Source organism: Elgaria multicarinata, chromosome 7 (assembly GCF_023053635.1).
Source record: "Elgaria multicarinata webbii isolate HBS135686 ecotype San Diego chromosome 7, rElgMul1.1.pri, whole genome shotgun sequence".
In the NCBI taxonomy this organism is placed as follows: Eukaryota; Metazoa; Chordata; class Lepidosauria; order Squamata; family Anguidae; genus Elgaria; species Elgaria multicarinata.
In genome coordinates, this window is record NC_086177.1 from 112,853,113 (window position 1) to 112,865,875 (window position 12,763).

Below are 12,763 nucleotides of genomic sequence, written 5' to 3' on the forward strand. Positions count from 1 at the left end.
GGAAAAATGTTCTGCAACTTAACGAAGTCTGCCATACACGGCTCAGCCGCCCACTCCTTGGGCCCAAGACCACGCAAAACGACGGGTTGCGCAAAGTGATGGGAGCTTAAACACCAGAGACCGGGCTTCCAGACTGTGGAATGGCCTGCCGGAGGAAGACTCGCCAACTTAACAGTCTTTTAGCATTTTAGAAAGCTATATAGACTGATCTCTTCCGGCAGGCCTATCCAGTGGAATTTTAGGATGCTTTTAGGATGTTTTAATAATGTATACTATGTTTTTAATTCAGTTTTATGTATTTTATACTTATTGTTTCCTGACTCGATCCAAACGGAGAGGCAAGTAAGAAATAGTTATTATTATTATTATTATTATTATTATTATTATTATTTGTATCGCTTCAAGCTACAAATCTCTCCCAGAGTACGGGAGTCCTGAATTACCTACCCTCACTCACAGAGCAGCCTACTTCTCTGACGACCCACGGCTCTTCCATTTTTTTATTCCTAGGCTTTGTTTAGACGGCTGCACATACACAGATTGCTGCAGTTTACAGTTGGCCTTATGCGTTACTGATGCACACGAGCGCATACGCGCATGGATTCAATCGGCAAAAACCGTAACAGTAATGTGCCCATGCCCTTGCAGCCAGGTCCCTTCTTAGACTGTGGTTTAATCCTTTAGAGTATGCACACGTGCGCATCGGCAACTGCTGCAGAAGAAGAAAAAGATGCGAACCCTAAGTCAAACAGGAAGGCAGGCAGAACATAACACGAGATACAGCGACCCACTGGAATAACAATGGGAAGGAATGGGGGAAGAGACTCACCCGTGCCGCAGACGACACGCTTTGGAAGAGGGTCTCTTCACCTACCAGTGGTCCACAGGTAATCAGTCGTGTGATGTGCACGCATGCGCTTGTGAACCAGCCCGCCCTTCCCCTCCTCGTCATGCTCCAACTCTTGCACCACGCTGGCATTTGTGCACAGATTAAGCAGCACAGGAAGCCTTCAGGAGACCAGGACTCCCCGCAAGCTCAACAACGCAACGTGAGGACTGCACCAGCCCTACCTGCCCACTACAAGTCCCTGACCGTGCTGTGTCGGTTTCATGGCACTCATCGACCATGGAGAACCCGGCTCCCGTAATGGAGAGAGACAGGCAGGACTTACCTGAAGATCCCTTCGGTCTGGTCTCCGTTGAGGGCCAACACTTCCTCCGACAGCCTCGTCTGCACCCAGGGGAGCTGGCGGTCCGGGTACCGCTCCTTCTGCATGTTCATGATCTCTTGCAGGGAGCTTCCGAACATGGAAGGGCTGAAGACGGCGTTCTTGGCATGGTGGATCTCTTCGATGTTTGGCTTCTTCAGGCCCTACAGGAAACGCAGGCGGCATAAGCAGAGGGGTCAGGGGTGTGGGTGTGTTACAGGGCTTGGTCCAGACCGAGCGGCCATCCCATGGGGCTGGAGCACAGCCGCCGGATCGTTGTCACCATTTCCACGGCACCGTCAAGGTGCCTGAGCCGCCTTGGGCACTGGGCTTAACGGAAAGGCCAAAGAGAAATTCGAAGAACACCTGGTTCTGCGCGGAGTAAAGTAATCAGAAGAGAGGGCTCTGCCCTGAGGAGTTTACAAACTAAATTTTTTACACAGAGGGAGCCAACCACTGGTGCCAGTAGGGAGTAGTGGTTAGAGTGTTGGACTGGGGCTCAGGAGATCCAGGTTCTAGTCCCCACTCAGCCATGAAGATAACTGGGTGACTTCGGGCCAGTCATGGACCCTCAGGCAGAAGGAAGGTTGTTGTTGTGAGGATAAAATGGAGGGAGAATTATGTACACTGCCTTATGTTCCTCAGAGAAAGTAAGGTAGGATATAAATAGGGTGACCATATGGAAAGGAGAACAGGGCTCCTGTATCTTTAACAGTTGCATAGAAAAGGAAATTTCAGCAGGTGTCATTTGCATGCATGCAGCACCTGATGAAATTCCCTCTTCATCACAATAGTTAAAGCTAGTGTGACCCTATGAAAAGGAGGACAGGGCTCCTGTATCTTTAACAGTTGTATTGAAAAGGGAATTTCAGCAGGTGTCATTTGTATATATGGGGAACCTGGTGAAATTCCCTCTTCATCACAACAGTTAAAGCTGCAGGTGCCCTGCCCTCTTTTAAATCTGGTCACTCTAGGATAGCTCCTGCACCTTTAACTGTGGCAATGAAGAGGGAATTTCACCAGGTTCTCCATATATACAAATGACACCTGCTGAAATTCCCTTTTTCTATGAAACTGTTAAAGATACAGGAGCCCTGTCCTCCTTTTCATAGGGTCAACCTAGTGAAATTCAGAGAGAGAGAGCTCTGGCTATTGGGCAGTACAGAAATGTAATAAATAAATAAATAAAATGCAAACAAAGGACACCTGCTGAAATTTCCTTTTCTATACAACTGTTAAATATACAGGAGCCCTGTCCTCCTTTTCATAGGGTCACCCTATGCATGGGCAGCTATGGGGGGGGAGGGTGGATACAAGCCCAGGAGGAATCCAAGAATTTCCGATTTTCTCATTAGCATCAGGCATGGGTCTCGGAACTCAAGACGCATCGAGATGTTCACACAAGAAAGTACCCTTTTTAAATGGCTGAGTTTATATTGATGGTCAATAATAAAAGGGATTATTTTGTGTTTTAATTTTTAATCGCATTTTTAATTTGTTTTTCTAATGTGACCTTTTAATTAAGGTTTTCATAGAATCATAGAATAGCAGAGTTGGAAGGGGCCTACAAGGCCATCTAGTCCAACCCCCTGCCCAATGCAGGAATCCACCCAAAAGCATCCCTGACAGAGGGTTGTCGAGCTGCCTCTTGAAGGCCTCTAGTGTGGGAGAGGCCTCAACCTCCCTAGGTAACTGATTCCATTGTCGTACTGCTCTAACAGTCAGGAAGTTTTTCCTGATGTCCAGCTGGAATCTGTTTTAATCCGGGGTTTTATTGTTAGCTGCCTGGAGGGCCGTTCTTTGGCAGAAAGGCAGGATATAAAACCAACAAATCCAGTTGCTGCTTGTGGCTTTATTTCCTACAGGATTCACACAGCTGCTGCAAGACTGGTGGGGAGAGATGGGCACGCTCAGAAAGCCGGTTCAAGGAAGTGGGTCTTGAACAATGTACCAGTGGCCAACCCAGTGGTCATCCATTTTTTAAAAAAAATCTCTGGAATCAGCAAGCAGTGATTTTGCACAGCGCATCATCAGATGAGGGTTTTGTTGCACGCTCGTTCCTGGGCACTCACGGATTTTCACGAGCCCCTCCCACGACGTTGTCTACCTCCTGCGGGTCTCCCGTCCCTTCTAGCTTTCTTTGTGCCACCCCAGTAAGTCTGGGTTATTTTTAAAGATGGAAGTTTCCGCTATCTCCTGCTGTGTGCAGGAGAAGCAGCGGGATCAAAACGGCCCACGGGCACGTTGTTTACTTCCTCTTTCGAAAGAGGAAGTAATGAGGGACCAACTCGCGGGCGGAGAAGTGACGTTAAGCAAATGTGATTTCCCCCTGTGTGATGACGCTCGGAGTGTGAGAAGTCTCGTCCAAGCAATTGAGACTTTGGCCACAGGGGGGCAGCCTTACTCTGGGAGGCCAAAAGAGGAATCACCAGGAGCAGCTATGCAAAAGGCGAAAGTCCGGCAAACGTGGCATCTGTGGCCTCTCCCTTTGCATCGCCAGGACTCCCGTGCAAAGGCCTCTGTGGTGCCAATTGGGTGGGATGCAACATTTGCAACACAGAAAGGGCACCGTTTGGGGGCAAAGGGTCAACAGCTCGTACGATCGGGAGACAAGGATGGAGAAAGCGGTCAAGGGGTCAGCTGGTGAGGGGAAGTAGGTGGGTTTTCTTAGAAGGGTCATAACAACGTAAGTGCCATACTGGATCAGACCGAGGATCCATCTAGTCCAACGCTCTGTTCACAGTGGCCCACCAGCTGTCGACCAAGGACCAAAAAAGCAGGACATGGTGCAACAGCACCCTCCCACCTATGTTCCCCAGCAACTGGTGCACACGGGCTTACTGCCTCGTATACTGGAGATAGCACACAACCATCAGGTCTAGTAGCCATGGATAGCCTTTTCCTGCAGGGATTTATCCAACCCCCTTTTAAAGCCATCCAAATGGGCGGCCATCACTACATCTTGTGGTAGTGAGTTCCATAGTTTAACTATGCACTGTGCGAAGAAGGCCTTCCTTTTATTTGTCCTGAATCTCCCCCCAATCACCAAACTTTGGGAGGCGCTCCAGCTCCGTCCACCCAGTGCTCATACTTGTCCCTATAGAGCAAGGTTTTTGGGTTTCTCCCACTGGGCCCATTCATCCACCCTCCCCCCCTACCTGCCAATGCAAACAAAAGGACAGTTGTCCTTTGCCCCGGGGAAGGCCCCAGAGGAGAGCAGTGGCTGAAGAGGCTGGACCCTCATTCCTTCTCTTGCAAAAGGGGACCAGGCGTGCCAAGTCTCCTGGGTTGGGAGAAACTGCTAGAGTTCAAGGTCTTCCTCTGCTTCTCAAGTCCAGGTGCAGCAAAACATAGCATCTGCTGCGTGGTTCTTTCCCTGAACACAGTCTTCTTCTCCAGTTTAGGGGGGAACAACCAGCATTTGGGCCTGCGTAGGGTTCATTCCCAAAGGATGTGCCTGAATCATGTTCAGCGCAAGAAGGTCTGGGGACCTTGTCCTACTACCAAAAAGCGCCGTCACCTCTTCCTGTGCGAAGCTAAGGTGGCATGATCCGTGCACATGAGGGCAAGGGCCCAGGGCAGGCTGCCTTGGGTAAGTGGGTGGGGGGGTTGTCAAGTGAGAGCTGTGCAAAGGAGACCCCCCCTCCTGCTCTCACACCGTTCCCCTCATCCCCCGCGCAAGCACACGTGCCGCACTTCAGGCCGAGTTAAAATTTCATCCTCTTCCATTATTGATGGGGAAGCGACAGACCTGCCGGGCATTTCGCAAGCTTGGCATCGTTTTAACCATTTGGAAAGCTACGTCAGCAGCAGATCGCAGGGATCGGGCCTGTAGTTCTCCTTCTGGAAAGGGTGCGGGGCGTTGCTGCGCGCCTTTCCGAAATCACGCCCACCACCACGCAGAACACGCAGCAGCGGTTTCTGTTCTCTCAACCCCAAGGGACGTGCAGACACAGCGCCACAACTCTTTTCTGCAAATATCTATATCTATATGGCACGTGCACATGCGGGTTGCAACATGTGAGTTGCACTTGCCAGAAGCAGACCCAGTTATTTCTGCTCTTCAGGGCTGCCTTTCTCCACGCTGGGGGCCCTTCAAAGTCCCCAGCCAAAGGGTTAGGAATGCTGAGAATTCAAACTGTGGTCAGTGGAGGCTGGTGGCTCTGATCTCAGTGGGGTGGTGAATCCGCTCCGGGTTTTAGTGAGAACTCTAAAGGAGTTCATAGAATAGAATCATAGAATAGCAGAGCTGGAAGGGGCCTACAAGGCCATCAAGTCCAACCCCCTGCTCAATGCAGGAATCCACCTCAAAGCATCCCCGACAGATGCTTGTCCAGCTGCCTCTTGAAGGCCTCTAGTGTGGGAGAGCCCACAACCTCACCAGGCAACTGATTCCATTGTCGTGCTGCTCTAACAGCCAGGAAGTTTTTCCTGATGTCCAGCTGGAATCTGGCTTCCTGTAACTTGAGCCCGTTATTCCGTGTCCTGCACTCTGGGAGGATCGAGAAGAGATCCTGGCCCTCGTCTGTGGGACAACCTTTTAAGTATTTGAAGAGTGCTCTCATGTCTCCCCTCCATCTTCTCTTCTCCAGGCTTCTCTTCTCCAAGGTGGTCCGGTGCTAACAGCCTCCACTGCAAATATCTGGAGGGCACCAGGTTGGGCAACACTGAGTTACCTGCCTCAGGTCATCCTCAGGGGTCCTTCTCCGTAAGCCCCTGCCAAAGGAAGTGAGGCGGGTGGCTACCAGGAGGAGCAGGGCCTTCTCTGCTGTGGCCCCCCGGCTGTGGAATGAGCTCCCTAAGGAGGTTCGCTTGGCACCTACATTATATTCTTTTAGACGCCAGGTGTAAGACCTTTTTATTCTCCCAATATTTTAACAGTCCATAAATTAATTTTAACTTCGCTGTTTTAAATTTGTACTTTAAATTTGTATTTTTTGCATTGCTACTGTGTTGTTGTTTTTATCTTGGTTGTGCTTTTCTATTGTATTTTATATTATGGTTCTATACTATCGTTCTGTTTTGAATTGTCTTAAATTTGTAAACCGCCCAGAGAGCTTCGGCTATTGGGCGGTATAGAAATGCAATAAATAAATAAATAAATAAATATTGTAATATATGCAGTGTGCTTTTGCCACTTTGCATAACGTAAACAGGTTCTGCTAGTGACGGGAAAGGCTAAGGAACTCTAGGAACCGAAGCTGGCCCTGGCCATGAGAAATCTTATTTCACAGCCTCCTCTGGCATCAGAGATTCCAGGAGGATTCCACAAACTTTAAAACACATCTTTGCAGCCATACGGGCTACACGTTTGATGCAGTGTTTTTTAAAATAATAAAAACAAGGGTTCTCGGGAAGCTTAATTCTGCTTTTCTACAGAATCACATGCAGTCTGAAGGCTATGTAAGGGATAAGAAGTCCTAGCTGCTGACCCAGGCTTGACTGCACATCCTCAAGGGGAGGACTTGAGGAGTGCAGTGGATTCCTGCCTTGTACAGGGGGGTTATTTTATTTATTTATTTATTTTTATTTTTTATTTAAGGATTTTTATGCCGCCATTCAGCCAAAAAAGGCTCTCACGGCGGCTTACAAAAGTAAGAAAAGTAAGGGTTGGACTTGATGGCCTTGTAGGCCCCTTCTAACTCTACTATTCTATGATTCTATGACTTTCTGAGCCCAGTCACCAGGGCTTATTAACCACCCTTGTGTCGTGCGAACCAGGTGAATGGAATATCCTACCTCTGAAGCAGGCGCCTCTGTGTAGCCATCACAGCTAACGGCTGTTGACAGACCCAGAATTTGTATCACCAACAGCCTTCCCCAACCCGGTGTCCTCCAGACATTTCGGACTGCAAACGCCACCAGCCCCAGCCAGCATGGCCAATGGTTAGGAATGCTGGGAGTTGGGGGTCCAAAACACCTGGGCAGCACCAGGCTGGGGAAGGTGGGTTTAATCCAGGTCTGATCTAACAGTTACCAGCGGCAGCAGAAGATGGCACCTGTCCTGGCAGGGCAGCGGGCATCTCTGATGCCTGTCTGGTCAGTGCTCAGGCTTCCCAGCCCCATGCCATGGTGCCTGCAGCCTGTCCCAGGTCCCTCCGCTGGGTTTTTCTGAAGGTCTCTTTCCTCTCCTGACGGTCGGCTTGCGTCAGCTTTTGAAGCGTGCGTTATTCTGGCTCTGCTCTTTTCCCCAGATGTCTCCTGAGCCCTTGCAATACACATTCTCTCTCCGCTCTGCCCAAGTGTAAGGGGGGGGGGGAAGCAGGCGCCGCAGCCATTTGTCCTAATGAAAACGGGAGATCAGTGAGTCATCATGTTCAGTTCTGCTGCCTGGGTGAAGAGCTTAATAGCTGGGAAGGCGGAACAGCTGTGGCCGGGAAGGCGCCCTCTGGCGGACCCTGGTTTAAATCAGGACAATGTCATAGAATCACAGAATAGTGGAGTTGGAAGGGGCCGACAAGGCCATCGAGTCCAACCCCCTGCTCAAGGCAGGAATCCACTGCACTCCTCAAGTCCTCCCCTTGAGGATGTGCAGTCAAGCCTGGGTCAGCAGCTAGGACTTCTTATCCCTTACATAGCCTTCAGACTGCATGTGATTCTGCCAACGAGGTAGCCGATTTAAAGCAAAGTTGATTCCTGTTTCCTCCTGCACAAGACTCCCCACCCCCACACCCAAGGCAGCTCTTAGAATCATAGAATCATAGAATAGCAGAGTTGGAAGGGGCCTACAAGGCCATCGAGTCCCACCCCCTGCTCAGTGCAGGAATCCACCCTAAAGCATCCCTGACAAGTGGTTGTCCAGGTGCCTCTTGAAGGCCTCTAGTGTGGGAGAGCCCACCACCTCCCTAGGTCACTGGTTCCATTGTCCATTGAAGAGTGGCAAGATCTTCCTGACGTCCTCTCCTTGCTGTCTTTAACTGGCTTGGTTTTGGGGTTCAGTTTCAAACTGAAAGGACAGCAGGATGAAAAGGGCTCTTGGTCGTTTCATCCAGACATCTCTCTCCCTACGAAGGACTCTGGCTGGCGAGATCTGGGGATTCTCCTGCTATTAAAGCAGCCTGGTTTAATTAAGGGCTGGATGCAGAAAGTTTGGAGCAGAACAGGATGCAAATAGCTCACCTCTTCTTCCTAACCCAAGAGAAGCCCCCAGGAGGGCAACTGGATGCAAGCAAAAGCCCCCTCCGCCCACCTCTTCACCGTCACAGAAGGAACGATGAAGGTCTCATCTGGTGGGACTCCATGAGGATCAGAGCTCAGGACCCCATCCTCGCCATCACCAGAGCCAAGACATGAGGAACAGAACAGGAGGGGTGGGTGGTTGGTGTGTGTGTGTGTGTGTGTGTTACACCCTGGCTCTCATCAGTTTGTTCTGTGTCCTGCAGGGTGTTTTTAAGCAACCAAACGGCATCTGGAAACACGTCTTGGGGCACCATCACCTGTTTTAACGGTTGGACCAACACGCACGCCCTCATTCCCACTTCGTTATCAGCTCCGTCCAAGTGCCTTTAAAATCCACATGCAAAGATTATGCAAAAGGGAGAGGGTGAAGATACCTTCTTGGCTCCGGTCAACGCTGCTTTCTGGAGCTTGCTGTAACAATACTTGGCATAAGTACTTATTGCCACCCCTAAAAGAGAGAACGAGAGAGAGAAAAGAGAGAGAGAAAAGAGAGAGGGGGAAAAAGAGAGAGAGAGAGAGAGAGAGAGAGAGAGAGAGAGAGAAAGTCAGAGCTGGGACAATCCAAGGGCCCCACCCAAAGAGAAAGAGGCAAACAGGAGAGACCCCAAGCAGCAACCCCCAGAAGCAACCAGAGCGGCACAATGAAAGCTGGATTCCCACGGCAGAGAAACCCGCCCTGCTAGGCCTTCTGGTGAGAAGCCCCTGGCAGCCGCCACCCAAGAGGACTCAAGGCCTTGAGTGGACTTTTGCTCCAGCAGTGGATTCGGCCAGGGTCGCATACCAGCAACATGCCAGGGTATCACGTTACCTGCTGAAGTCCAGGGCACCCTAAGGTCTCTTGGCCCCTCCGGCAAGCTGCTTCCGGCCACCGCTATAAAACAGAGGCTGTGAATTCATTTCGGATTCGGTCAGAGCAGCGTCTCCCAACCTGGTGCCTTCCAGGTGTGTTGGGACTACAGCACTCATCATTCCCAGCTAGCACAGCCTATGGGAGTTGCAGTCCAGCACATCTGGAGGTCACCTGGTTGGGAGAGGCTGCTCTAGACTTTGGATACTTCCAAGGGGCATTCTAGGGCCCACCAGGAGCTGAATCTATCGAGTTGTCTCATAATGGCCCCATTCAGAAGACACCTTAAACCATGGCTTTAATCATAGTGGTTAAGCCAGAAAGCCGGGCCGTGTTCAGAAGACACCTTAAACCACAGCTTTAATCACGGTGAACCATGGTTAAAGCTGTGGTTTAAGGTGTCTTCTGAACACGGCCCAGCTTTCTGGCTTAACCACCATGATTAAAGGCATGGTTTAAGGTGTCTTCTGAACACAGCCTGGCTTTCTGGTTTAACCACCATGATTAAAGCCATGGTTTAAGGTGACTTCTGAACGGGGCCATTGGGTCTGACCACTGGACCAAGCAGCCCAGGGTCAACAGCTATGAATGGCAGAGACTTTCCAACACCCGCCAGAAAGATGCCTCCTTCCCAGCTCCGCTCTGCTACCCACAAACCTTTGGCAAGCCACATGCGTGCTGTGTCACCCAGCTACGGCATCGACGGGCATTTTGAATGACTTCCGGGTTGCACATGACTGTCCGTCCACAGACTCGTATGGCCCAAATCTATGGGGAGCAAGTGCCCCCAGGCTTGCCCAAAGCCATCCCCGCTGTTCTCAGATGTGCAAACTCCATACCGGACTGCAGTTCAGGCTTACTGTCATCCCACGCAACGCTATCCCTCGTTTTCAAGGCACAAGGTGCCCGAGGTGTGTGTGTGATCCATCTCTCCCTGCCACCTGCCCACCCACCCCCGTTTGAAATGGTGGCAGTGGAGGGGTGAAGAGCGGTTAGGATTGGCAGGCGCATGGAACCACTTGCTGCACTACCCTGAGCTATGCCTCTTCGGAGCGATGCCTCTTAACCCCCAGAGTTCTTAAAAGAAGAAACAGCCGCATTTGAAGCGTGGAACAAGTTCCGGACAACGAAAGGGGCACTGAGGGTTGCACCCAATGATGCTGGGGCTTTTGCCCATAACGACTTATGCCCACCCACCCCACAATTTAAGCTGCTCCCAGCCTGGATTCTGCCTTGCCAAAACCAAGGGCGTTTTCGCACCAGCAACACGCGGCTCATTGACTGCTGGCAAATTCCCAGGTGAACGTAGGGATTGCGCGAAACATCAGTAGCCGGGTGTTAAAAGACTGCACTCTTTCCCTTCCTTCGAAGAACACCGTCGTCCGCTACAAAGCCTGTGGTTTAGCCCCTGAATCCTTCGCCGCCAAGTGAAACAACGCCCCTGGAATTGCCATGGCGGACATCCCTCCACGGTGACTCTAGCATGTCTCCCCCCCTCGTCCCCTCCCCCTCCTGTTCACATCTGGCTCCGTCGAGAAAATGTGTGAATGGGCTGTTTTGTCTGTGCCCACCCTGTTTTGATGCAAGGCCTTTCTATTAGAAATTAAGTTCTATAGCAATTTGATCCAAACTGTAGCTGAAAATATATTGAGCAACACTTGCTCAACCATCAAGAAGTGTTGACACATTAGTCAGAGTGTGAGCCTCCCAGTGAGGACAGGAAGAGTAGTAACCACAAAGGAACAGATGTTCCAGGATTGCAATACCCATCTACATGTTGTTTTTCTAGTCTTCGAATTATCTGCACTCTGCACATGCATGAATGCCTTGTTTATCATCGGTTACTGTGTTGCAAAACTGTATTATGATTGGTTTATTATATGAGGAAGTTCTGTTGTTGCTTCTGAGGATGTTACCCTATAAGTATCTTAGCTTTGCCTGCAACTAGTGGGCAGTCCTTCAGATCCTCTAGGGCAGCCTTCCTCAACCGGGGGCGCTCCAGATGTGTTGGACTACAACTCCCAGAATGCCCCAGCCAGCTGGGGCATTCTGGGAGATGCAGTCCAACACATCTGGAGCGCCCCAGGTTGAGGAAGGCTGCTCTAGGGTTTGCCACCTTGCAGCACTGCAGGCTGCTCGTAATAAAACTTTTCCAAGATGAGAGAAATGGTGTCTTGGGAGTCTTTGACCGCCACTCAGCGAACCAAGGGATCCTGCCCTTTCGGGTTTCCTCCACACTCTCTCACGGAGGTTTTGGCTCCGGCCAAGCCTCCCAGTCCCCACCCAGCAGCTGCTGGGCTGGCTAGACTAGTGAACCTCTGTCTAGACTGCACCACTTCAGTCTGCAGAGGAGGGCATATATAGGAGGGAGTGCCCCATCGGCATCAACCTCGCAGATAGAAAACTAGGTCAGCGGCAGCCCTTGACATCTAGTTTTCTACATACAGGGATTTTTACAGAGAGAGAGAGGGGGGGGGCATTCCATCATATAAAACCCGATCTGCAAACTGAGGACCGACAGCCCAGACAGAAGCAGATCATAGAATCATAGAATAGCAGAGTTGGAAGGGGCCTACAAGGCCATCGAGTCCAACCCCCTGCTCAATGCAGGAATCCACCCTAAAGCATCCCTGACAGAGGGTTGTCCAGCTGCCTCTTGAAGACCTCTAGGGTGGGAGAGCCCACAACCTCACCAGGCAACTGATTCCATTGTCGTACTGCTCTAACAGTCAGGAAGTTTTTCCTGATGTCCAGCCGGAATCTGGCTTCCTTTAACTTGAGCCCGTTCTTCCGTGTCCTGCACTCTGGGAGGATCGAGAAGAGAGCCTGGCCCTCTTCTGTGTGACAACCTTTTAAGTCTTTGAAGAGTGCTATCATTTGAAGATCAGCTCCATGAGAACATAGGTCTTCTATACACACACACACACACACACACACACGTTATTCCACTTCCTTCTGCCTCTACCAGCCCCAGCTCCTTCATCAGCACCTCAACCGAACGCCCCCGTTTCCCCTACGTCCAACCCCTACACAAATACCCCGGCCAGCACTTCTCCACCGGCTCTGCTGGGGTCTTTCCCAACCTCTCCTAAGGTGAAAGACCTGTAGCCTTGGTGGTCCATTGGGAGGCAGGTGTGTGGGTGTGGGTGTGGATTGGACAGCTGCTGCCAGTGAAAAAGCTGGAGCTGGATCAACTGTGTGACTTGGTGCAAAGGCAGCTACCATCTATTTTTACACCCCATCTCGATTAGCTGCCCCCGCCCAGTTCCTTACAATTGCCTTATCATTCCCAAGTCCTTTTGGTGGAGTGGAGTAGGGATGTGGGATGCAGATTTGGGAGCACACTTTCCAGGAGTATGCCCTCCCCAAGGCACCAGCCTCTGCATTTTTATTTTAACTGACTCCCGGATAGTTGATAAACAGTCTGCTTTTATGCTTTTTAAGCTTTCAAATTTTGTATGCTGGTTTTTTAAACGTCCCAATGCTTTTAATCTGTGCAAACCGCCCAGAGAGCTTCGGCCAGGGGGCA

General features: G+C 50.7%; 1 protein-coding gene across 1 annotated transcript in view; it reads right to left on the reverse strand.

Moving 5' to 3' along the window:
• The window catches only part of ARHGAP39 (Rho GTPase activating protein 39), a 249,453-nt gene that overhangs the window by 8,396 nt on the left and 228,294 nt on the right, over positions 1-12,763 (reverse strand). The window contains exons 7-8 of the mRNA XM_063131197.1: positions 8,762-8,835; positions 1,173-1,372 (exon numbers count right to left, since the gene is read on the reverse strand). Of these exons, the coding sequence (XP_062987267.1) occupies positions 1,173-1,372; positions 8,762-8,835 (274 nt within the window). The remainder of the gene's footprint in view (positions 1-1,172; positions 1,373-8,761; positions 8,836-12,763) is intronic.